At 45.7% G+C, this 24,256-nt stretch overlaps 3 protein-coding genes across 5 annotated transcripts; all 3 read right to left on the bottom strand.

Moving 5' to 3' along the window:
* Positions 1–667: 667 nt before the first annotated feature.
* Positions 668–4,503, bottom strand: si:ch211-79k12.2 (uncharacterized protein LOC568844 homolog). Its single transcript, XM_036538622.1, has 3 exons — positions 4,264–4,503; positions 3,184–3,457; positions 668–2,692 (listed from the first exon to the last, which is right to left on the bottom strand). Exons 1-3 carry the CDS (start codon positions 4,303–4,305, stop codon positions 1,062–1,064), a joined length of 1,947 nt encoding a protein of 648 aa, XP_036394515.1. The 5' UTR covers positions 4,306–4,503; the 3' UTR covers positions 668–1,061.
* A 3,263-nt stretch (positions 4,504–7,766) lies between these two features.
* Positions 7,767–13,025, bottom strand: wu:fe05a04 (zinc finger protein 236). The gene is made up of 4 exons (XM_036538620.1): positions 12,739–13,025; positions 11,230–11,913; positions 9,818–10,785; positions 7,767–9,128 (listed from the first exon to the last, which is right to left on the bottom strand). Exons 2-4 carry the CDS (start codon positions 11,906–11,908, stop codon positions 7,767–7,769), a joined length of 3,009 nt encoding a protein of 1,002 aa, XP_036394513.1. The 5' UTR covers positions 11,909–11,913; positions 12,739–13,025.
* Positions 13,026–18,906: 5,881 nt separating this feature from the next.
* Positions 18,907–24,210, bottom strand: LOC118783980 (zinc finger protein 696-like). Of its 3 annotated transcripts, none has more exons than XM_036537936.1 (5): positions 24,165–24,210; positions 22,859–23,060; positions 22,002–22,117; positions 21,095–21,238; positions 18,907–20,490 (listed from the first exon to the last, which is right to left on the bottom strand). In XM_036537936.1, exons 2-5 carry the CDS (start codon positions 23,004–23,006, stop codon positions 19,663–19,665), a joined length of 1,236 nt encoding a protein of 411 aa, XP_036393829.1. In that variant the 5' UTR covers positions 23,007–23,060; positions 24,165–24,210; the 3' UTR covers positions 18,907–19,662. The 3 variants fall into 3 exon arrangements, with proteins under 3 accessions (XP_036393829.1, XP_036393831.1, XP_036393830.1); XM_036537938.1 differs by having other exon boundaries at positions 22,859–23,056; positions 24,165–24,193; XM_036537937.1 differs by lacking the exon at positions 24,165–24,210 and having other exon boundaries at positions 22,859–23,671.
* Positions 24,211–24,256: the final 46 nt, after the last annotated feature.

Below are 24,256 nucleotides of genomic sequence, written 5' to 3'. Positions count from 1 at the left end.
CACAGAGAGCATCAGAGCTGAACACAAAGCGAGCCGGGCTATCATTATGGTTTAGACCTGGAAAGTGATACACGTGAATAAAAGCACATGACAACATTGTGGTAAGGTTATTACGTGAGCCTAGGGTGTACAGGTACAAACACTGAACAAGAAGTGTCAGGGGACACTGCATTGACATAGTCACTCTTGAGTAAAGTTCATTAACTCGATTGCACTGTTAATCCCAATGAATGAATGGGTGTCAGAAACACTTGGCAAAGAATTCTTCAACCTACAAATTAAAATCAAAGTGGCAGCTTTGACACTCTGTAAACAGCAAACCATTATGATTGGATGGGCCATACCATGTTTTCAGTCAATACTATGAAATTGTGTCTGAATAGAAATCACTAAAGAAATTCTTTTCCTCAGCATACATTTTTACATCCACAAAATGTACCTTTGCAATTACCTTAAGTCCAAACATATCCACAATTGAGATAGTCTGTGTATCACTGATAACAACCATTTTCATCTTTTTCATAAATACTGTCCACAACAATGTGATTATACCAGTGAAAATATATTCCCAAATGTGTGCTAACTCTCTGAAGTCACATTTACTGAGAGTGGAGAACGTAACAGCATTCAAAGCCAAAATGAGACATTAATACTTCTGAATTGAAACACGGGATGTTCGCATTCACTTGAATGTTTCAAGTCCAACTTTCTGGACAGCTGCTTCTTTGTCAAAAATGAAAATGAACAGAATTGCCAACATTTGCATCTGGAGGCATCAGATTAAGTGGTCAAGTTAGTGCCAAAAATGCTAACAGATCACTTCGATTCAAGAAATTCACATATCAAAAAGCTAGCAAATACATCTGCGTTTAAAGTATCCAAGTATCGTTGCATCTCGTCTTTTAAAGTGCTTCTTATAAATATTCATAATTAGGTCAAATCTAAAAAAATGGCACTGTCGTGGAGTTGTTTAGTAGTTCTTAGGCACGACGTCTCCTCCTCTCCCTTCATACCTCATCCTCCCTCCGCTGCCCTCCCTGTGTTCCCCACCCCCCCAGTCTTCACTGCATTATGCTTTCCACCGTCTCTCCCGCTCCCCCATCTTTTCCGAGACCCGGCTCCCCCCCTTCTCCTTCCCCCTCCTCTTCCTCCTCCTGGTTGCAGTAGTGTTCCAGTTCCTGGTGCTTGTTCCTGGAGGGGGCGTCCCGGAAGCGCAGGCCGCAGTCCTCGCAGGCGTACGGCAGCTCCTTCCTCTTCCTCTCGGCAGACTCACTCCTGCTCGGCGCGTCCTTCCCGGCCGCGGGCTGGGGATCCAGGCTGAAGCTGGACCCGGGGGAGGAGAGCGAGCTGGAGACAGTGGCAATGCTGGAGCTGGGGCGGACGTCGGTGTTAGGATCGCTAACGGGGCTGTCACAGGTGTTGGCGTTGGGGCTGAGGCTGGCGACGGGGCTGATGCTGGGGCTTCCGATGGGGCCGAGGCTGGCGTTGGGACTGGAGCTAACCCCGGCAATGGCCGAGGATAGCAGACTCAGGCCAGCGTGGGTGGCGGCACCCAGGCTGAGGCCGGCCTCAGAGGTGACCCCGTGCACGGTCCTGTGGTGGAAACGGATCCCGGAGCGGTTGGAGAAGCCCTTGCCACAGAGGCCGCAGATGAAAGGCCGCTCGCCAGTGTGGATGCGCAGGTGGATTTTGAGCGCCCCCGACTGGGTGAAGCACTTGCCGCACTGCGGGCAGCAATAGGGCTTCTCGCCCGTGTGGGTGCGCTGGTGGGCCCGGATTCCGGCCAGGTGGGGAAAGCCCCGCCCGCAGTAGGTGCAGGTGTATGGACGCTCCCCAGTGTGGATGCGACGGTGGATCTTGAGTGCCCCCGACTGGCTGAAGCTTTTGCCGCAGTCGGTGCAGGTGTACGGCCGGGCGCCGGTGTGCACGTTGAGGTGGATGCGCAGGTTGCTGTGGGAGTTGAAGGCCCGGCCACACTCGGTGCACAGGAAACCACCGGCCTTGGAGGCATGCTGGGAGCGCTGGTGCTGGAGGAGCTGGGAAGGGCGGGGGAAGGAGGCGGAGCAGTGCATGCAGGGGTGCTGGGAGAGGCCCTCCTGCTGGGCGTGGCCCTGCTGGTGCCTCAGGAGCTGGGCGCAGGTCTGGAAGGTGCGCTGGCAGGAGAGGCAGGGGAACGGGGGCGGGGACTGCGGGGGGTGGGGCAGCTGGGGGCAGTGCAGGCAGGAGGTGAGGGGACAGTGGTGGTGGTGGTAATGGGGGTGAGAGTGGGGGAAGTGGGGGTTCGGGCCTTGCTGATGACGGATAAGCTGGGCGCAGGTCTGGAAGCCACGGTGGCAGCAGAGGCAAGGGAAGGTGGGCATGTGCGGGGGGTTGTGGTGGGCGGGGTTATGGTTAGGGTTTGGGTTCTGGGAAGTGGTCCCTCTGTCCTGGTTCTGCCGCTGCTGGGGCGGCTCAGGTTCTGTGTTACAGGGGATGCTCGGGTCGCTGGTCTCCTCCTCCAGCGACAGACCCAGTCCGAGACAGAGGCCCAGGCTGACGGGACCGGTGCTGGACTCTTTGGACTGGCGGGCTTGGTCAGACTGGGGTGGATGAGTCTGTGAAGAGGGGTTCTCTCTGGGCCTGAGCGTCTGGAACGTGGGGCCGGAGGAGGAGGAGAAGGGGCAGGCAGGACAGTTGCATGTACGATGTTGCACTGTGCAGAGAGAGAAAGGGTAGGTGGAAGGTGAACATAAGGCAGCATATGTAAGGAGAAATACAGTAAACACATGAGAAAGAAAGCAAGAACACATATGTTAAGAGGATAGTATTAAAACTATTCAGTAATGAAATGAATCAAACAATATATGGGAGAACAAAAGCATAATAGCAGTGACCAGTAGTGTGGTGTAGTGGTAATGAGCAGGGCTGGTAACCAAAAGGTTGCTGGTTTGAGGCACTGGTGTTGTACCCTTGTGAAACCTACAATTTCCTCAGTAAATATCCAGCTGTACAAATGGATAAATCACTCTGGATAACAGCATCTGCTAAATGACAATAATATAAACGTAATGTAATGTAATTGCATATAGGACACATTCAATATCCACCACACTTCTGTAAGTATGCAGTACAATTCAGTAACTTTAAAACCTGACTGTCGTTGATAAATTATCGATGTGTCTTCCATCCGCCCAACATACTCACGTTGCTGAGCACCACTTCCCGCCTCTCCACTCCTTTCTCCAGACTCAGGCAGGGGCTGGAGGCAGTAGCCTGGGGGCATTTTGCTGGGAGGCTGCCTTGCTTGGGCGGGGGGTGCCACCGGCGCAACTTTCAGTCCCAGGGCCTCGTGTCCAGCAGTCTCCCAGGCGGTACGGAGTGCCTCCTGCTGGGCAGTGTCCTTAACCGGTTGGGTGGAGCTGGAGCTCATGAGATCCCCAATGAACTGGTGCATTTCGAGCCAGGAGCATGGTCCACGCTGGAGGCCCGGTGAGAGGGTGAGAGAGAGAGAGAGGGTGGGTGAGAGAGAGAGAGAGAGAGAGAGAGAGAGAGAGAGAGAGGGTGGGTGAGAGAGAGAGAGAGTGAGAGAGAGAGAGGCGGTGAGAGAACAAACGGCTGAGAGGAGAAGTAGCTACATTAGCACGAATCTTAACCGCTTTTGGATAAACTGATTATAGAAATGTAGAAATTAATATTTCGGACTAGGTGTGGTAAAGGGATGTACAGTGAGTCAGTACTGCGCGTCTGTCGCCATGCTTTCGTCCGATTCACACAACTCCTCAACGTCAGGACCTCGTGGCACTTCAGTACTTTAAGTTAACTAAGAGTGCACAACAGCCAAATGTTCAAAACGGGTTAAAACGTGCGCCAACTTCATAACACTGCAACAATGAACTCCAACATCCGGATACCGCTAATGTTCGAAACCGTTCTATCCACATCAATGAGGCTAGATTACTAGTCCCACTCAATACAGATTTCGAGAATACAACTAACATCCAGCTAGCTAAAATCTATGTTAACATATGACAGACACACAGTGTAACACAGCAATTCGTTTCTCTTTCGCCAGCAGTCTAGACAATCCAAAAACAGTAACGTTACTCAAATTCAAGATGGCTTTTTAAGTTGCCCATATGCGTTTGTTTTACCTGAACTAGTCGTTCTTGGGGCTGTCGTTAAACATTCTGAAACGCTGGAGTTTAAAGACGTTTTACAGCCAAGACAATTGATTTTATATTTCCGCAGGCAGGCAATGCACATATGTTGTAGCTATATACTTACGCTAACGGCGAATCTGTCTTTGTCCATTTGAAATGAGTACATATGTGCGATTTCAGTAGCGGAGTTCAGTATTTCCACAAAAATGCTGCCTCCGGAAAGAATATGAACATGAAATTGCAAACGGAAAGAGTGAGAAGGGGAGACGTGGCCCGAACAAATATACGTTTTTATTTTTAGAAAAATGTCTTGCTTTCCTTTTAAAACTTGCTGGTCTGCCCTTCCTCCCACCCCCCCACATTTCACCACTACTATTATTATGGTCAGATTATTTTGCTTACCGACAGTCTATTTCCGGGCTCCGTTCTATCATGTGACTACACTTGTAGTCCATATTACGTGTTTCCAGCCGCTCCGCCCCTTGCAAAGACTATAAACAAGTGTTCATTGTCATTAGTCACTAGGGGATGGAGGTGTCAGTGACAAGGTTTTACGCCAAGGATCCGTTGTTTCTCATCTGTATATTTCAGAATTGTCTCTTAACTGCGTCCTTTCATCCAGTTATAATTGATAAAGTGTTGCCAGAGAGGACAGCATTTGAAAAAAAAAATGTTTTTTCATGCAATCATGGAAGATTCTCCATTCAAGAGTTTGTACACCCAGCTGCCAAAAATAAGGTTCTGAGATGAACTGGCTCTCTGCCCAAGGGTTGGACCTGTCCATTACCCACTTTACACCAAACAATAAAAGAAAGAAGGAAAACAAATCTGGATGAACAGGGACCTTGTGAGACACTCAGCTTGGACCATATATATTGCAAGGCAGGATGGGAGTATTTATAATGCTCTGTAAAAAGAAACATGACCCACAGGAAAAGCTATAAAGAGAGAATGCAAATACATGTGTTACATATTTTGCTCAGCTGGAATGGGGAGTTAACTGGATGGCTATGGAGTGTGACAGGCAGTATCTCATCCAAAAACATCCCGTTTGGTCATGTGTTTTAATTGCAAATGCCATTTGATTTTATTCAGACTATTTCGAATAAAGAAGTCAATCATAAGCTTGTAATTTAGGTACCTAAGTGTAACAAGTGGAAGTGTAGCATTGTGGTAAGGAGCAGGGCTCCTAGCCGAGAGGTTACTGGTTCAATTCTCCACTGGGGTACTGCCTTTGTACTTAGCCCCCAACTGCCTCAGTAAATATCCAACTCTATAAATGAATAACCATGTCAAAACGGTAACCTATATAAGTTGTTCTGGCTTGTAAGAGCATCTGCTAAATGACAATACAACTGGGATATGATGAGTTACCAGTATGTAGATCATTAAACCCAAGCAAATCTACAATTTGTTATAGACACGTGTATACACCTTGACTTTAGCTGTACAATTAGAGCACATCCTTTCTTCATATCAATCATTTTCCTCAGTCCTCTGTAATAGGTCTGATAACATGCATGCACATTTGGTATCCATGTATCATGTGTATTTTTAATGGAACTGTCATTTCTAAACACGCTTTTAAAACAGAAAATCCGACACAACTAAATACAACTTCTTTGTGTCCAGATATTTATTTGTATTAGAAAAGCACAAAGTCTATCCTGACAGAGCACAAAAAACAGCACATGAAAGGTATGGTGAAAGACAAAATAGCAAACACGTAACTAATTCCTTTAACAGCAGGGGTAAAAGAGGACAAAACACGTAAGCAAAAAGAAATAGAAGATGTTGACTCCAATTGCACGGTAAGGCCCCCTGGGTCTTCCTAACAGAGGTGTTCAAACAGCAGTAGGAAAAGCATAAACAGAAAAGTCTTGTTGTAAAGCACCATTTCAAACATATTTTACTGAAACCAATGTTCTTACACAATGTACCGCTTTACTTTTTCTTATCAGCAAGTACAACTGAACTTTAGTGTTAATGTTTTATTTTAAACTATGGCAAGCTCAGGAAGCAAGAAAAAAAAATAGAAAAAAAACATTTACTTATGCATTGACAATTCCAAAATTTAGAATCACATATCAGGTCAGATGAAGTTTTTGAAATCATTCCACATAAAGGGGTCAAAAGAGGGAACAGTCATCATTTTAAAGTAAATATCACCAATTTACTTTTGTTATGACTATATTAATTCATGAAATACCAGCAATTTGGATTCAAAAATCAAATTCGGTAATTCAAAAAGCCTTGTTACCTCAACCATTTTTCAGTTGATACAGCCTTTAAATTCTGTACACAGAATAGTGTTGCCACTGAAAATAAATTAAATGAATCAGCGGAATAACTGGTGAAAAAGTTGTGAAAAGAACTGAAAAATGTCAATGTAAGGTAAACTAAACATGCAAGAGAAATAAGTTATCAATATCATTTCACAGTTTGCCACTCCCAAACTGAACAGGAAATGGAAGAACAATGGAGAAAAAACAAAGAAGTAACACATTTATTGCAGATCCAACAGTCTTTTCAGCTTCATGGATAAAATGTCATGGAAGTAGTTACCTTAATTTTTACCAATCACCCTTTTCACCCCACTGGATTTACTGAGGCAGGTGTATGTATAAAGAATGTATTTTCTCTCTGAGAACACCACAAGGGTGTGCTGTGCTTTCTGCCAGCTATTCCCCCACCTTTAAGTCTTTCAGCACCTGGACACGGATTCATCATCCCCAGAAGAAAAACACAAGAGGACCATGGAATCACAGGTGAATACCTCCAAATGCCAAAAGCTGTGAAGAGTTGCGCTCTGCCACAATCAGCACATCGGTTTAACTCTACCCTGTCACCCCTTTTCTGAAAATAGTGTTGAGAGAAACACACACACACACACACACAGACGCATATGCACGCACGCGCACACACACACGCATATGCACACACACACTTACACAGGCACGGATGGAGACACATTTGATCCGGAAACAAGTGGCCTAAATGAAGGAAGAGTAATACCTGTGACCTTCTGTGACTGATGTTACCACCACCAGCTGGCCAAGAAAAACTCTGAGTATGTTTTACAGTTTTGGAGAACACAAACAGTAACAAAATTCACAAAAAGCTTTTAAAAGAACAAATACACGTCCAAATATCATCACATACAGAGCGTTCAAGTCATCTCAGCACAGGATGACTATGACCATGGGATGATATGGGAAAGCCACTTCTGAACCATGGAAAGTCTGAAACCTGATTGAACAAGACACTACTTTCAACTATACCACAGACATGACAGTCTCTGTAATAGTGAAACCTGAATGGTTGTCTCATTATACTGCATTACACATGCCTCAATCATAATACATTGGGAGCACCTTTGCAAGTCTGAACACCAAAGTACCACTACATTTGTCAACTACAACAGGCAAAATGGAAGCTTTCAGCAATACACCTATGCACTGTGCCTCTGCTGGTAGCTACACAAAGTCTGTCAACCCTGTTTCTCTGACAACAGTACAGCATTGGTGACTGTACTGCACATTGTCTCACAGAACATATTGTAAAGAGACTTTCAAATCTGGAAGCCCAGGTATGGATTCAACCTGGAGTTTCCCTGTTAAAACACTATCAAGACGTTTTACGGGACCTTAGTTTCCTCCTTGGAGGGGTGCCGGGAGGGGAGGGGGAAGACAGGGGCTGAGAGGTGGTCTGAGGTATAGAGTCATCAGGAGAGGAGTCACATTCTATAGCATGTTGCATGTAGTGTTGGACAAGATCCCCTTCCAGAATGATCTGACCACAGCTCAGACACTCATGGGGTTCTCCGTCCATCTCCTGCTCTCCCTGCACGTCTTCATCCTGAATCTCCACCTCCACGCTATTAAAAGCTCCACCTTCATCTTCTTTCATTTCTCCCATGGCCAGACCCCCCTGCACCACTCCTCCCTCATCAACGTTCATCCCTTCATCCACTCTCGTTTCACACTCCATGGGTATCAAGGTATTTGGACCCGAAGCTACCTTATCTAGATCTCCCAGCCCTGGCCAGCCGGAGCTGGAAGAACCTGCTTGCTTTTTGGCCTGTAACAGGCCTAAACTTGATGCAATTTCAGAACGCAGGTGAGCAGGCAATTCAATTTTTAAATGGATCGGCGTACCCGTTTCTCCTCTCTCCTTCAGATCCAGCATTGTCCTGCTCTCCATCTGGTTCACCACTGGCTTACTCTCTACTGTTAGTCTTGAAAGGACATCTCCCGGCAGCATGTTGTTTGCCCTGACCTCTATCTCTCCCTTTTTTTTCATGTCATCCTCTTCCACTCTCTCCTCCTTCACCGTCCCCATGTTTACATCATATTCTGGACCCTGCTCACGTTTGATGTTTGCCTCTTCCCTGGTACTTTCCGTGTCTTTTGCTGCAGTTGGGACTCTTGCCTTATCTGCAACAGATGGAACACTGGCGGCTTCTAAAATCCGCCCAGTAACCTGGGAAAGTGTGGATCCCACGGCTGTACTGAGAGGTAGCAGAGCGCCTGATGGCTGTGTGCCATCTTCCACCGCTGAAGACAACGGGAGCACGGAATGTTCGGGCCCTTGCACGAACGTGGCCTTGGAAATCTGCAGCTCGAGCGTCGTCCCCGGCACACGCAAGGAACCAGGAAGCACAGCGCCCGAGAGCGTTTCCTGGGAGTCAGGAGACGCCCCCGGCGTTCCCGTCCGTGGTGGCGATGCGGTCCCCCCCACCGTCTGCAACATGGGTGCTTGCACCTGCAGGTCCCCTGTCTGTGAGGAGCTGAGGGCGTCAGTGGACGTCCACCCTGGCAGGCCGGGAGATGAGGAGCTGCCAGGGGTGGGGAAGAGCATAACAAGGGTTGCGCCAGGTGGGGGAGGTTTATCTAGCGTGAGTTTCCACACATCTTTCGGGGCAATCTGTGTCCGAGTTGTCGTCACAGGGGCTTTACTGGGGGTATCCTTTTGCTTCTTTGCTGCCACCTGCAGAGAGAGAGAGACACAGCAGGTCGACATTCTTGGCGAGGGCAAACACTCCAGTAAGCACTACCGTGGCAATCAGCCAGTGAGCCTAGGTAATGGTGTCTGCATATTAACACCTCAAACAGGATGCCAACAAGACTTATACTGTGACATCATCATGGCTTGGAGCATTTGCTGAAAATGGCACTCCCTTACTGAAACAGTGGTTAAAAGACATCACTGCTCAGTTTGAGGCCAGCAATGTAGCACACTGGTAAGGAGCAGGGCTCTTAACCAAAAGGTTAATGGTTCAATTCCCCGCTGGGGCACTGCTGCTGTACCCTTGGGCAAGGTATCTAACCCACAATCGCCTCATTAAATATCCAGTTGTATAAATGGATAACATGTACAAACTGTAACCTATGTGAGTCAATCTGGATAAGAGCATCTGCTAAATCAGTGTTTCTCAACTCCGGTCCTGGGGACCCACTGCACTGTTTTAGATGCCTCCCTGCTCCAGCACACCTGATTCAAATGATCAACTGGGTATTAACTGCTGCAGCTGCTTGATAACAAGCTGATCATTTGAATCAGGTGTGTTGGAGCACGGAGGCATCTAAAACATGCTGGGCAGTGGGTCCCCAGGACCGGAGTTGAGAACCACTCTGCTAAATGACAATAAGAATAATAATAATAATAGTTTCACTAACCGGGGCAGGGGGCACGCGGCCGCAGTCCTTGCGGTGGCTGTCGTAGGCTTGCTGGTGCGGGAAGCCCAGGCCGCAGTGCTGGCACAGACAGGGCCTCTGTCCGGCATGGCCGCCCATGTGCGACATCAGGAGCAGGGCCGAGCGGAAGCCCTTGCCGCACTCGGAGCACGTCAGCACCCGCTGGTGCGCGCCCGCGTGCTTCTTCAGCTCCTCGGTGCTCTGGAAGGCCTGCCCGCACTCCATGCAGCGGATCTCGTCCCCCCGCGCTCCCTGGTGGCCCCAGCAGCCCGTCTCCTCCTTGTGCCTCTGGAAGTCCTCCTGGCTGCGGAAGAAGCCCAGGCAGGCCACGCACTGGATCCTCTCGGGCTCGCACACGTGCCGGCGGTAGAGCGAGGCCAGGCGGAAGTGGCGGCGGCAGCGGACGCATGTGTAGGGCAGCAGCCCCAGGTGCGAGAAGCTGTGGCGGAAGAGGACGTTCTTGCGGGCAAAGGCCTGGCCGCAGTCGGTGCAGAGGTAGGAGCGCCGGCGGGTGTGCCGCTCCATGTGGCGGAGCAGGTACTTGCGCCGGCGGAAGTTGGACTCGCAGTGCGGGCACTGGTGCCGCGGCGGCTCGCGCCGGTGCTGGTCTACGTGCCGCTGGCACTCGCTCAGGCAGGTGAAGACGCGCTTGCAGTAGTCGCACTGGTAGAACTCCTTCTCCGGGTGCGAGCCCTCCAGGTGGAGCCGCAGTTTCTCCGTCGAGTCGAAGCTGGCCTCGCAGACCCGGCAGCGGACGGAGGCGGCCTGGGCGTGGCCGCGCAGGTGGGCGCGGTAGTTGGCCAGGTGGCAGAACTGCTTGCCGCACTCGGCACAGCGGTGGGGACGCGTCCCGCTGTGCAGGCGCATGTGCTCCTGCAGCCGGAATAAGGAGGGCAAGGCGATGTCGCACACCTTGCACCGATGCTCGGCTGAGCCATCCACAGAGGTATCTGCAAGGAGAGTGAGGAAGACTTTAGTAACTGCAGTGCCACTTCAAAACAGCTGGTAGTTGACAGCACAGTTCCATTATGTTACATTTGTGTCATTTAGCAGATGCTCTTATCTAGAGTGACTTACATAGGTTACAATTTTTCCATGTTATCCATTTATACAGCTGGATATTTAATGAGGTAAGTACCGTGCCCAAGGGTACAGCAGCAGCTTCCCAGCTGGCAATCGAACCAGCAACCTTTCGGTTGCCAGCCCTGCTCCTTAACACTGTGCTCCAATGCCGCCCCGCAGTTCAACATTTACACTTAGTGGCGGAACACATCACGGCAGATTCTATGGTCATCCAGCCCAATGCAGTACTGGAATGATCTGTGAAGTTAATGACAGGGCAGTATGCAAAAGCCACGAGGACAGAGCTGAAAGGTAAACACTAAGTGTCTCACCTGAGACAATGTCCTCTCCTTCCCCCTCCTCATCTTCTTCCTCCTCCTCCTCTTCTTCCTCTTCAGAGACATCACTGTCTTCAGTCTCCTCTGAGTCCTCCTCTGCTTCATTCGTGCTGTCTTTCACTCCACGTCCCTGTTGCTTCCCAGTACTGCCACTTCCTCCAACACCTTTACTGCTTCTCCTGTCTCCCCTTCTTCCAGCGATTGTCTTGGCAGTCTCTGTGTTCGGTTTAGGATTAGGGTTAGGAGAATGGATGAGAACAGTTGCCGCTTCTGGCATTTGGCTGACCACAGAGTTAACTTTATGTGCGACACTGTTAAACTCAGCTGCGTTTGACTGCTTTTCAGTACTGGGCCTAACGTCTGCATTAGGCCTGGGGTGTGACTGGTCTGCATTTTGAGTGCTTTCTGAGGTGATCTGTTGTGTGGGACTGTTGACGCATTTCTCGGTCGAATTCCTGGCAATGGGAGGAACACGGCCTTGTGACACACTGTTGGCATGTATGTCTGGAGAAGGAGGAGAGCCAGTCTGAGAGTTTCGAGATGTCACGGGGGTACGTGTTGAATCAGCAGAGACAGGAAGGGGTGGTATCTCTTTAGCCACTGCCCCATCTTGGAAGATTTCCGGAAAGCCAAGCTCCGTCAGCTGAATATCTATCGTAAACTCTGAGGACATGGGCTCTATAAGACAAAGCAGAGATATAAGTCCACAATCTGAATCATGAGGATAGGAGAGGTAAAATACAATAATCTGAATCACAAACAGCAGGAATTGAACAGTCAGACATGAGTCAGAAATACAACCATCCACCCAAATATTACTCCAGATCTACTACAGCTTGCTCACAGAAAGCTGTGAAAGGTGATGTAATCACTTTCACAGTTAAATCACAGCTGTGCAAACTGTGACCCTGGCCGGGGATATAACCTCCTGGGTAGCTCGTTTTAGATACAATTATTAATAGACAGCACTTCACGTGGTATACCCAGTTAGGGGAAAAAAATAAGTGACTAGTTTACCAACTCTCCTACCTCCATCCCCCACTAAAACCGATTCTTAAGAACTGCTGGCCTGTCGCAATGAGCTCGATAAATGTAGTATAAATAAAGGCATTGCTGATGTGGCAAAAATATATATATATTATATATATTATAATTATAAGATAACACTAACAAACTGTCATATCTAGCTAGGTGGATCGTAGCTACAAAAGAAACATGTGCACATATTTGTAGTATGTATACCATAGGTTTGCTACACTTCTATACGGTAGGACTCAAAAGCAATTAAGCGTAGAGCTAGACAATTGCTCCATCACAATCTTTTCAAAGAACAAATACATTAAAATGAAATAAAGAGAAATCAAGTTTTGTAAGCAGAAAACTAGCCAGAAAGCAATCGATACGGTGGATGATGCAGTGTTAGCTAGCCAGCTACATAACACAAAAAATCGTAGCAAGCCAATTTAGTGATGCCTTCAAAGTACATCCGTGATAGTACGTTACCTTTGTTGACGGAACCTTATCAAGCCAGCTATGCAGCTAGCGAGCTAAGTTGTTATTCGGTCAATGGCAACGTAGATCCCCAATTCAAAATGCTCTAACGTTTCTTGTTGAAAGACAAGAAATGCAAAGGCTTCCCGCTGATTCTCAAGTGACTGGCAAGGTATCGACATAGCTAGTAAGCCATATTGCATGATAGTAGGGTAGCTTTATCTCTTTATTGTTATCTAGTAAACAAGCAAATTGGTTCATTCTCCACTCGTCTCGAGCAACTCAGGTAGCTGTTTCTGTTCCCCAGCAAGTGTAAATAACCCGCTGCCAAGCACTGATCCTGGCTCAGCTTCAACTTTTTCACATAATGGTTGGCATTACAATCAGGTGGGAGTAAGCTGAACCTGGGTCATTTGAGGAGGCACGAATAACTCGGAGCCTCTCTCGACAAATTCGGCTTCCGCACTTCGCACAAGCATGACGCGAAATACTCATTTTCTCCCTAGTTACCTGGTACTGCCACCCACGGCACTGGAGTACTTAGTGCAAAAGGAAAATGACCTTTTTTGTGGAAGAAGGTGAATAGAGGATTTGTTGGCAATACGTAGTACCGTCTATACAATCAAACCTTTACGTTACTATGTTGGATCCTCTTGGTCCTTTCTTGGATATTTATCAAAACTATATCGCAACCATTATCGATATGGATGACATTTAGCATGAGTATGGGATGAAGGACCCAGAGCTGAAAGGCTGACCCCAGATTCTTGGGTAATTTCATGAGCAATCGTTCATTAAACTCTCAAATACTTTCTTGTATTCTTGACCATGATAGCTCAAAGTTACCTGTCATCTGGCCTTAGGACTTTGTGGTTGCTTGCAGCTTCTAGTTGCTTTTAACGATTAAACTAAGCTCTCCCCAAGGCCACCTGAATTGAGAGAGAATATGTAGTGTGGGACTTAAGCTTGAAAATGGAACAATAAAAACATGGATTTGATGCAATTCTCACAACAATATTATAAAATAAAAAGCAACACACTGAGATTATCTTAAAGTATTATTGATTTAATTTTATTGAAGACACTGACAAAAGTACATGCCAATATGTATATGAACAAAACTTTATTTTGGCATGCTTACAGAAGACATGAGATGAGATTTTACACTTTCTGTTATGAGGCATAAATCATCAGTGCTGTACTGGTTATTATAAAGGTTGGGGAGTTTAAGGGGATATTTAAAAAGTTATAATTCCAGTATCCAAAAAGACAACTCTTCTTTCCTCGACATTAATTTTGTGTTTCTGAGTTGCTGTGACATGATAAGTGACTGCATACAGTGCCTGGAGGCTACACTGCAGGACAGCGAGCTGCTGCTTTACAATGTTTGGTTGAAGAAAATGGGCTTTGAGAGAAGGTGGCCGAGTTGGAACCACCTAGAGGGCAAGGAGCAGGGTACTGACTGCACTGCACACTGGCCACAGCCTGGCGTCTGGTGTCTGCTTCTGCAGCCACAGAGCTGGCACCACAGTAAACCTGGGTCCTTCAGCTCCAAACCTCCAGTCTCTGGGAGAGCAGAGGAGGCAAGTGTGGAGTGATGGTGAGCAGCAGAACTACCTGAAAAGCAGGCAGGTAGAGGAAGCAGGAGAACAGGAGTCACAGGAAAAGCAGAGCAACCATTTCATACTAACGTTCCTAGACACAGTAGAAGAGGGCCCTCTCACAACTTTTCAGTCGCCTATAAGTTGCTAGGTTGTCGTCAGTGAAAGATGCACCTGTCCTCTAATCATTATTTTCTCTCCTCTAATACGTTGCGGGACATAGTAGCAAAACATAGCCCTTGGCTGTGGCTGTGTATCAGAGGATTGCACCTGTCACAATAAAGCACTGTTATTGTTCATAGTCTGCAGATAGATTCAGTACTTTCCACTGCCCAAGGTCCAAAGCCAGGTTAATATGGCTGCCGCCAGGTTTTTCACTCATTCATCTCATATTTGGCACACTTATCAGGCATGGTCTCTAGATCTGCCCACATCTGTGGTCACGGCTCTTGGTCCTTGGCCATGCCCAGCCAGGCCCAGTATGATGGTTAAACATGATTTTTGCCCTAGTTGTTACAGATTGTTAGACTGGACTCAGATTCCATAGTTATTGGTCTCTAGATGCACGTAAATTGTTCATAATCCAAGATTCAAAGCCACACCAAATCTAACCTATAAATGCATTTTCATACATGAAAATACCTTCTGAGAAGGACATTGGATAGGGTGAGGGACACAATTAAAAAAAGAGGGAGAAAAGCAAAGATTTTTCATTTTTTGAAAATGGAAAAAAAAAAAAAAAAAAGCAAAGATCAAGCCGGCACAGAGGGATCAAAGAGCTCAGAGGGAGTCTGGGAAGACCAGACCTCACAAGAGTCTGCTGTGTGGAGCGGAGACTATGGGGCAACTTGGAGCTCAGAGCGGTTCTGTTGAGGGGTCGTACCCTGTTGTAGTGGGCACTGGCTACAGCAAGGTGTCTGGTGTTTCCCTCTCCATCCACAGAGCTGGCAACACTGCAGACTTGGGCCCTTCAGCTTGGATCCCACAGTCACTGTGCCATCAGAAGAGGTAGATGTGGAGTGATGATGAGCAGACGAATCACCCACAAATATACCAGGCAGAGGGAGGAGAACAGGAGTCATAGGAATATAACCATTTTGCATTACCATTTACACACACTATAACAGTGTAAATGTATGTAACAGTGACTGTTATGTGTAACAGTGACTGCATAAAAGCATTGGGTGATGATCCAGCATTGTACTTGTGCTGGTATTAGATTTGAAGACATTTATTTCATTCATAGTTTCATCAAAATTTCAACCATTAAATACCTGTAGACTCATAACCATAAAACCCAGGAACTTTACTCAAATCCCTTATGGTACTTTGCAAGAAGACCGACATCTCTGACATCAGTTTAGGGTCCCAGCAGTCAGCTCCATGGGAGAATGCAGTACCATCCATGGAACAGATGACACAGCCTTGGAACTGGTCAAAGGCTTCCCATCTCCCCCTTAAACCTACGCCCTTGGTGATAAGTGGGATTTTGGGATGGACAACGATTTGGCAAATAAGATGAAGCGATCAGGGGGTAGAGAAGAGGAGAAAGAGTGGTAACATGAGAGTGGGCAACTGTGAAAGCTTGTGAGAAAGATTCACAGGAGAAGGAGTAGTATAAACATTAAGTATCAGCACTGAACGACCAGAGAGGGATTAGAGAGGACAGAGGGAAATTGGGAATAGCAGAACTGGCTCACATGGGTGTGCTGTATGAGGGAAGAAGAGTGGGGAGCAACCTGGAGCTCAGAGTGGCTCTGTGGAGAGGCTGTACCCTGTTGCACTGGGCACTGGCTACAGCACAGTGTTTGATGTCTCCCTCTCCATCCACAGAGCTGGCACCACAGCAAACCTGGATCCTTCAGCTCCAATCCTGCAGTCTCTGGAAAAGCAGAGGACGTACAGGTGGAGTGATAGGTGAATTGGATTAAAAGGAGACCAGGAGTATGTGGACGACAGGAGTCTATTTCACATAATATCTGTGCGCATAATACCTTTTGGATTCTGGTCAGTTTGAAGATGAAATCAGATATTTTTTCCATTTCTTATTGCATAATTTCAGTCATTAAATACCTCTACACTCATATCCCTGCAAGCCAGGAAGTCTAGTCAGTTCCCATGTGGTATTTTTGCAGAATTTTGCAGCCAGCTCAGAGTGGCTCTGTGGAGAGGCTCTACCCTGTTGCACTGGGCACTGGCTACAGCAAGGTGTTTGATGTCTCCCTCTCCATCCACAGAGCTGGCACCACTCCAAACACGGATCCTTCAGTTCCAATCCTATAGTCTCTGTGACAACAGAAGAGGTACAGGTAAACGCCAAAATACTGGAAACACCTGAGTAAATGAGGGATGCAAACTATATCAAATGAAGGTGCTTCCACACAGGTGTAATTCCTGAGTTAATTAAGCTATTAACATCCCCTCATGCTTAGGGTAATGAACAGGCACCAGGACTGGTCTATGGACTGTTGTTACAGGTAACAGATATAGTGTATGCTTACGTTATTAGTGAGCAAGCTTATACATAGCAGTGTGCTGCCTGCTCTCGTCACAAGGGACCACACTTACTGAAGTATGTACACTCTTTTTATCATTATATATAATATATATTATTATCATTATATTTAAAGCTTAGTATCATCAATTTTTCCGATTGATATGATACTGAAGGACTTCATCGGGACACCTCACCCAGGAGCTGTGTTATCCGAGACTATTCGTGGAGTGGGGTGTGACATTCATTTGATAAGTGTGTCATGTGTCCTGCACAATGTAGCAAGAATTATAAATGCAGCCATTATGCAATTCTTATATAGGCTTTATGTGTGTCACTAATGTAGTTTATCTAGATACATTTAATATAAAACATGACTATACTTGATCTTGGTGTTATTTTTCCACATTCGATGCGGCACGAAGATTGAAAGTCTTCATTCTCCCCTGATGGTAAGATGAAAAAACATTGGTTAAGCATAGATATTGGATATACTTGCGTTTGATTATGTATTAAAAAACCGCATAATCGGTGTATGGACCGTGGTGAACTAGACTGTCCAGTACTGGAAATAAATTATAACTGTTACATCTAAATACAAGGTCAAAACACAGCACTGGCACATTTTGTAATGGGGAGCAGGTAAACACGCATGTAGTTTTGATTTTAATTATGTCGATCGTTAACGTTTAATGTCTTAAGTGAACTTAGTAAAAGCAGATGCCATCACGTATACCCCCTTACTACAGACTTCTGTTGAATTAAATCGCACGGCTTTAGTCAATTTTTTTTTTACTTTGAAATGTTTTACTTTATTGTTTTAATCAAGATGGCTATCTTCAAAGTATACCGCCAGTTCAAGAACTAACGTTACAGTTGCAACCTCAACTGGTGCGATGTATTTTCTAAGGGAAAAAAGCTTCGCCTGTAAACATCCTCCTCGCCAGTAGTGTTCTGTTCTGAAAGTCATACCTTTACCAGGTAAGCCACTGCTGTCTAGTGAGGGGTAAAATAGCCAGTGCCCTCTTGAGGTATCCACTCTTACGCCGGCCATCGGTGAGCTGGAAACAAATTGTTCCGAATCATCGCATGTCCACCAGGGATTTTATAATGTTTTTTAAAGTTAATTTGTCTACCAACGGTTGCCAAGCGATGTTCGATTACTCACATAAAGGACCGTGCATTACCCGATACACTAATTTCGTTTCTGAGGCGAATCTAAATTGTTCTTAGCTCTCTCTCAATATTTTCAGTAAAACGGTGAGACGTATCGCTTACAGCTACGACTGTTGCACGTCTAATCGAATTAAACGCAATGTAATTGGAGGTATGCCTACAAACTAAGACCAGTTTCCGTGCAATGAAATCAGAGGAAACAAATCTTTAATTCTGCAGTAGCCCCTGGGGCCCGGTTTCTTTAATTACAACATGTTGACAGTGGCAGGGGATCAATTTTGCATACAGTATTGTGTGTTAAAAATCAAAGAAAATTAAGAACACTTGCTTGCTGAATTTAAATTTACAGTTCTACTGTCCTCCCTTTCCTCTAACAAAATACTTCAAGCTTTTTCCAAAATGAGAGAAAAAAAACGACAATTTGCGTATTCCCATTGACATGGTTGTTTAAAACATTCAAGCATTTAAAAAGTTAGTGTACAGGAATGATGGGAGCAAGTTCTGAGAGGAAAGGGTGTGAATGGGAGTCGTTAATCATGGGTTTTGGTTGAGCAATTAATAACAGAATACCATTTTGTTCAAAGTGGTCCAGTTTTAACCAGAAGTACAAGGAATAATGAGAAAATACATGTCCAAGTCCTTGGGAAAAAAAAAGATACAGTAAAAATAGAGGCGGGTTCTTTTCCCCACCCCAAATAAATGACCATTGAACCTTTCCAAAACAAATCAAGAATCCATCTTCAAACAAAATCATTAATATGATTCATTTAAATAATCTCAAAACATTAAAATGCTTATAAAAAGTTTGTAATTGATAGTTGAACCAATTTTGCTTCACATTAAACCCCAATAATCAAAGTGAGACACTTAACAGATAAACATTTTCTCAGATACACATGATAAGCCTTCCTCAAAACCAATACAATCTGCGTTTTACATATTAGTTCTCTACCTCTCACTTAAAATTTACTGAAATCATTTAGGGGCCCTGTGATGTGCTACTACAGACCATGGTGATGTATAATTCTTTAACTTAACAGCAAAGAAAAATTAAATGCTCCAAGTATTAGATAACCTGGAAGCTATTTACCCCCCACCCACATATACACTTCTAAAAAGAATATAAAAACAATACCACAACACACAATAATCATGAGCGTAAAATAAAAATACAAATCAATTAAAATATGAAACAATGTCAAACTCACTCCCTCCAAAGCCAATAACAGGCTTGGATATAATGAGTGTCTTGGTGTTTATTTACATCTCCAATTAAATGGTTAGATAGAAAGTTGCTCTACTCATCTATTTTTTTTCTTCCATTTTAAAAAGCACACCCCACTCCCACACTTAAAAATGGCACAATTGTGGGCCAATGGCACAGTCTAACCAACCATTCCTTTCCAGTGGAACATTTCAAAATTATCAACCAGCTCACAAAGTCTAACAGCCCTTTCATTAACGTTCAGCTATCACAGCCAGACATAATCAGTCCCACCTGACCTAAATCAAATGAAGCCCATCAATATTCTGGTTCGCAGCGCAACTTTTACACAGCCTACCCCACCACTTTTGAAAGCCTTACCTAAACCAGTTTTTTTCTAAACCCAAACCAATTCACATATTCTTTTCCCTGTCCATTACAGAAACAGCCCCTCGCCTAAATTATCTCTTGCCCCCCTCAGCTGCCTCTTCCTCCTCGGCATGTGTCTGCCGGTGTGCCTTCAGGTTGCTCTCCCTGCTGAAGCTCTTGCCACACGTGGGGCAGGCATGGCGCCCTGCGCAGTGGGCCCGGGCAGTGTGGGCCTCCAGCTGCTCCGGCCGGGCGAAGCTCTCCTCACACTCCCCACATGCGTGGGCCTTGCGCGGCGGCGGCGGTTTGCCGTGCTTCTCTTTTTTATGGGCTCGGAGCTGGGCTGCAGCTGGGAACGAGAGCTCACAGTCAGGGCAGGGGTGCTGGCGAGCCAACGGAGCACCTGCCTTGGGTTTCTTTTCCTCTGCTTGGTCTTGGCTCGGCTCCGCCTGGGCATCCTGTGCTGATTTAGGAGGCCGTCCCCGTTTGCCTTTAGGCTTCACCTCAGCTGCTGCAGCTGCTGCTGCTGGCGCGGCCTGCTCCATGTGGTTGCTCGCCCCGGACTCCTCCGCTCCTTCCCCCTTCTTCCTCCGCTTCCCTTTCTTCTCCCCGTCCGCGGTCTCCCCCGTTTTAGGGGGTCGCCCTCGCCTCTTGGGCGGGGCGCTGCCGTTGCAGTGCTGGTCGCCGGCGTGGTTCTCCTGGTGCTGCAGAAGCTCTGCCTCCGTCTCGAACCCTCTGCCGCACTTTCCGCAGCGGTGCGTCTTGGTTCCGTCGTCTCCGTCCTCTTGGTCCGCGTCGGGGCGTGGGGGGTGCTGGGTGAGCCGATGGTTTCGCAGCAGGACCGGGCCCCTGAAGGTTTCCCCGCAGTCCCTGCACACAAACTGCCTCTCCGGACATATCTGCCGTCTATGGGACGTGAGCTGAGAGGTGGCAGGAGAAACATAACCAGAAGTCAGGGGCGGCCAGTATATTATTGACACTGGTATACAGCAATGCGGATATACATGAAACATGAATTGCATGTCAACTGGTATACACTACAGACATTAACTGCATGTCAAATTTTAAACATGAAAATTGTTTTTATTTTTAAAATTTTGAAAGTAATGTCTTATACTGTCAACATTACTGTTAGAAGTCAACACTGATTGCTCAATTCTTAATAATGCTGGTACTGTTCAGCTTTCTGCCACTTCATTTACCTAATTTTCTGTGCCAGTTTTCATTACATTATTGTCATTTAGCAGACACTTATCCAGAGCAACTTACATAGGTTACAATTTTTACATGATCCATTTATTCAGCTGGACATTTACTGAGACAATTCCAGGTGAAGCACCTTGCCCAAGGGTACAGTAGCAGTGCCTCAGTGGAGAATCAAACCAACAACCTTTCAGTTATGAGCCCTGCTCCTTACCACTATGTTACACTATACATATCTCTGTATACTATAAACTATACTTTTTTTCCCATTTTTAGTACAGCTTCCCCTATTCCTACGCCTTCCCCAAACCCCCTGCTCACCTCAGAGAAGGTGCGAAAGCTCTCCTGGCAGTGGGGGCACTTAAAGGGCTTGTCTTCCTTATTGTGGGAGGCCTGGTGCTGTGTGAGCTCCTCAGATGACGGGAAGGTGCGATCACACACGTAGCAGGTAAAGAGTGTATCACACTGCAAAATGCACACAGACGTGGTCATGTTCGCCGGGTCTGCACAGCATAATTACTGCAAAGCCAAGTCCAAAAGTTCAGGGACCGAACACAACTGAAACTCTACGTTTTATTCTTCACTGTAGATTACTCTCACGCACAAATGAATACAAAAGCAACCACCATCAGATGAGAAGAAATTACATGAACTGGAGTATTTTTGATTGTTTTCTTTTGATTAAGACAAACACAGGGCTGCTCTATTGTCTGAGGGACTCAGAGGATCAACAAAGAACCATAATACTGTCAAAGAGCAATTTTAGCAGCATGCAGATCTCATACATGAGTGAGTCTATATACAGCAGTGAGGTATAACTTTTTGCCAACTACACTTCTGGTTCCACAGCTCTTCATTCTTTCCATTCATTTCCCCAATAACAATTTGTTATTGTTATGATTTGAAACTTTTTTTTTGCCAATTACAGCATATTCTGGATAATGTTTGTGATTTCTTTACAGCGTTCATAGTGAATCATTACAAACGTTGTTGGACCTTTTTATTAACCTTTGAATGCCATTAAATACGCCATATTTCCTGATATTTCAGATATTTCACATCCATCACAAAACTACTGGCATTGGGGTATTGAATGTAGAAAGCTGCAGAGCTGCCGATATGCGGCTGCAGTATCAACAGAAGCAACCGAGTCATGTAGCTCCAGTATTCAGCGGTCTGCTGTGCTGCTACATGCTCGGCCTCCATGGGTTTGTTTAGGTTGAGGTACCTGCTGCAGCTGCTGCTTGTACTCCTCACGGTGACTCTTCTTCATGTGCCTCTCCTTGGCTTTCGAGTTACAGAAGGTGATGAAGCACTGGAAACACTGCAGGTTGTCGTGCTGATCTGGGAACAGAGGCAGGCGGAGACTTGCAAGTTAGGTGAAGGTGCATGTTCCCTTGTGGGTCCAACGCAAGCGAATATGGGAATAGGCATGAGCATCGAGAACTGACAAGGATGACCGTATTGCATGTCGTGTGATATGCAGAACACAGCTTTGAGGATCCTGCAGGTTTTCAAGATGCTTTTAATAGAGAAAGTTTACTAAGCGATTTTGTTTAAACAAAACTAACTAAAAGTCATCTTGGGAGTCAGTACTAGAGTTCTACAAATAAATTTGTTTCCCATGTGAATTTTGGGTTATACATCATGAAACTGCTAATCCCATTTATTTTCACTTTTCCCAAAAGCTTTCTATGAATTCAAACTAGATGGATTCAGAGGATGTGCTGTGAATGACCAGTAAGTATGTTTAAACTGAAATTTTCAAGTGTCAGTAGGTTACTGAATGCAGATGTTAAAATACAGGTAATTTAATCATAACTAACTTTCGCATATGCATTACTGTTTTTCAAAATATGGAGTATCAAATCATACCTTCTCACTTTAATATACAAGAGATGGAAATTCGCAAACAGAACTATAAAACACACACGAATAGACACTTGGGGTAAGTAAAATGAAACAATCAACTGAAGTGTCATCTATCTTATGTCGGGTGACAGAAACCTCTATTACCGCGTGTGTGCATTACTGATACGGAGAAAAAGACAGTGAGATACGTTACATTAAAAGATCTGGACTCACAGGGTTGAACGATGGAGGACGCCGGAGGATCCTGGATAATGATAGTGGTGTAGGGTTCTCCAGGGCCGTCGGGGGCCACCTCCTCGGAGGACGCTGTTGTCCCTTCCCCCATAGACAGCTCCCCAACCTTCATACCGTCCGAGTCCATTGTGAGCGAGTTGTATCACAGCACGCTCCAACTCATTCAATTTAGTGTGACTAGCTTGCAGTAGTAAAAATGAAACACAATAAATTAAGGTTAAAATCATATCATTCTGTAGGATGCGTACTCAAGTTTCCCCCAAATTGTTGAGCCACATTTCAGCATTGATTTCCAGTTTGTTGCTAACCTTCTATCTACTTGGTTACTTTGATAATACTCGACCTCTAATATTGGGCATTGTCCAAAACTGCAAAATTTGTCTTTACAGCACTGAAATCACATTTCATTTGACACAACTTGGCTAGGCAAGCACAAAACCACAATGGAACAGGTCAAAAATAATTACCGCCTGCTACATAATTACAGTTGCATCATGATTTGACTTCCAACTAAAACGATTATCGTTAACTGGTTACATAAATCAGGAAAAGATGTACCAAACAAACTGATACATTTTCGGCGCTCTTTTCTGGAGGAAATTCAACAGACTATACCGATCCAGTTAGCCAGCTAATTAGCAACCCGCCTGGCTACCGATATAAGAACAAACACTTTTGCAATCTATTCCATCCCATGCAGCAATTACTGCCAGCACTTCAGCATGCATAGTTACTAGCTACCAGTTAGCTGGCTAAGTAGTTAACATGAGCAAACTTTCAGGATAAGCTAACTGCTAGTTGGCAGGCCCTAAACTCCAGCTAGGCCTCCCCCTTTCATGGGCACGAAAGGGTTGCTAACTCACAATATCTGTTTATTTCAACACAAAATTGTGGAACAATATCACTCGTGTGTGTGTGTGTATGCCTGCGACCTGAAACAATAAGCATGATTATCTCTTGTCTTGAAACAGTTTTGCTAAGTAAACCCTGCTCGCTACCTAGCGGCTAATGCCCAACTATATGAATGTAGCGGCTAGCGAGCAGTAGTCAAGTTCGGAGTGAAACTTAGGGAGCAAAGCAAGCAGCTTCACAAAAGAGGGAAGTCCGTGCGGGGGAGTATTTTCAAGTAAAAATGAACGAAGAAACGACCGTTTGTGTCCGTTTCAAAACACTGATATTGCCCCACGACATGTTATCTTAAGCGAGTTTGAAAGAGAATACGGCTAAACACAAACAGCAAGAAGGCAAGTGAAATTAGCTAATTGGTGACCGCGGCTTAGCTTACCCAGTGCATCCAGCGCAGTGAAGTCGAGCTTGCGGGTTGACCCCTGTCACATGTCAAGGGTAAATTTTGTATTTTCGGCAAATCCATCCGGC

This window comes from Megalops cyprinoides, chromosome 10 (assembly GCF_013368585.1).
Source record: "Megalops cyprinoides isolate fMegCyp1 chromosome 10, fMegCyp1.pri, whole genome shotgun sequence".
NCBI classification, from domain to species: domain Eukaryota; kingdom Metazoa; phylum Chordata; class Actinopteri; order Elopiformes; family Megalopidae; genus Megalops; species Megalops cyprinoides.
Note: the sequence above shows the minus strand (reverse complement) of the source record. Positions and strands in the feature narration are given on the sequence as shown.

What these genes read in the sequence shown, in the direction of transcription:
- wu:fe05a04 (XM_036538620.1), bottom strand. Translation starts at nt 11,908, where the DNA reads ATGTCCTCAGAGTTTACGATAGATATTCAGCTGACGGAGCTTGGCTTT. An exon ending in AGGAGAGGACATTGTCTCAG is followed by an intron (nt 10,786 to 11,229) that starts GTGAGACACTTA and finishes CTCTCCTTGCAG; the next exon opens with ATACCTCTGTGGATGGCTCA. An exon ending in GCCGCGTGCCCCCTGCCCCG is followed by an intron (nt 9,129 to 9,817) that starts GTTAGTGAAACT and finishes CTCTCTCTGCAG; the next exon opens with GTGGCAGCAAAGAAGCAAAA.
- si:ch211-79k12.2 (XM_036538622.1), bottom strand. Translation starts at nt 4,305, where the DNA reads ATGTACTCATTTCAAATGGACAAAGACAGATTCGCCGTTAGC. An exon ending in AAGACAGATTCGCCGTTAGC is followed by an intron (nt 3,458 to 4,263) that starts GTAAGTATATAG and finishes CCGGGCCTCCAG; the next exon opens with CGTGGACCATGCTCCTGGCT. An exon ending in GGGAAGTGGTGCTCAGCAAC is followed by an intron (nt 2,693 to 3,183) that starts GTGAGTATGTTG and finishes CTCTCTGCACAG; the next exon opens with TGCAACATCGTACATGCAAC.
- LOC118783980 (XM_036537936.1), bottom strand. Translation starts at nt 23,006, where the DNA reads ATGGACTCGGACGGTATGAAGGTTGGGGAGCTGTCTATGGGGGAAGGG. An exon ending in ACAAGCAGCAGCTGCAGCAG is followed by an intron (nt 21,239 to 22,001) that starts GTACCTCAACCT and finishes TGCATTTTGCAG; the next exon opens with TGTGATACACTCTTTACCTG. An exon ending in GCTTTCGCACCTTCTCTGAG is followed by an intron (nt 20,491 to 21,094) that starts GTGAGCAGGGGG and finishes GCCACCTCTCAG; the next exon opens with CTCACGTCCCATAGACGGCA.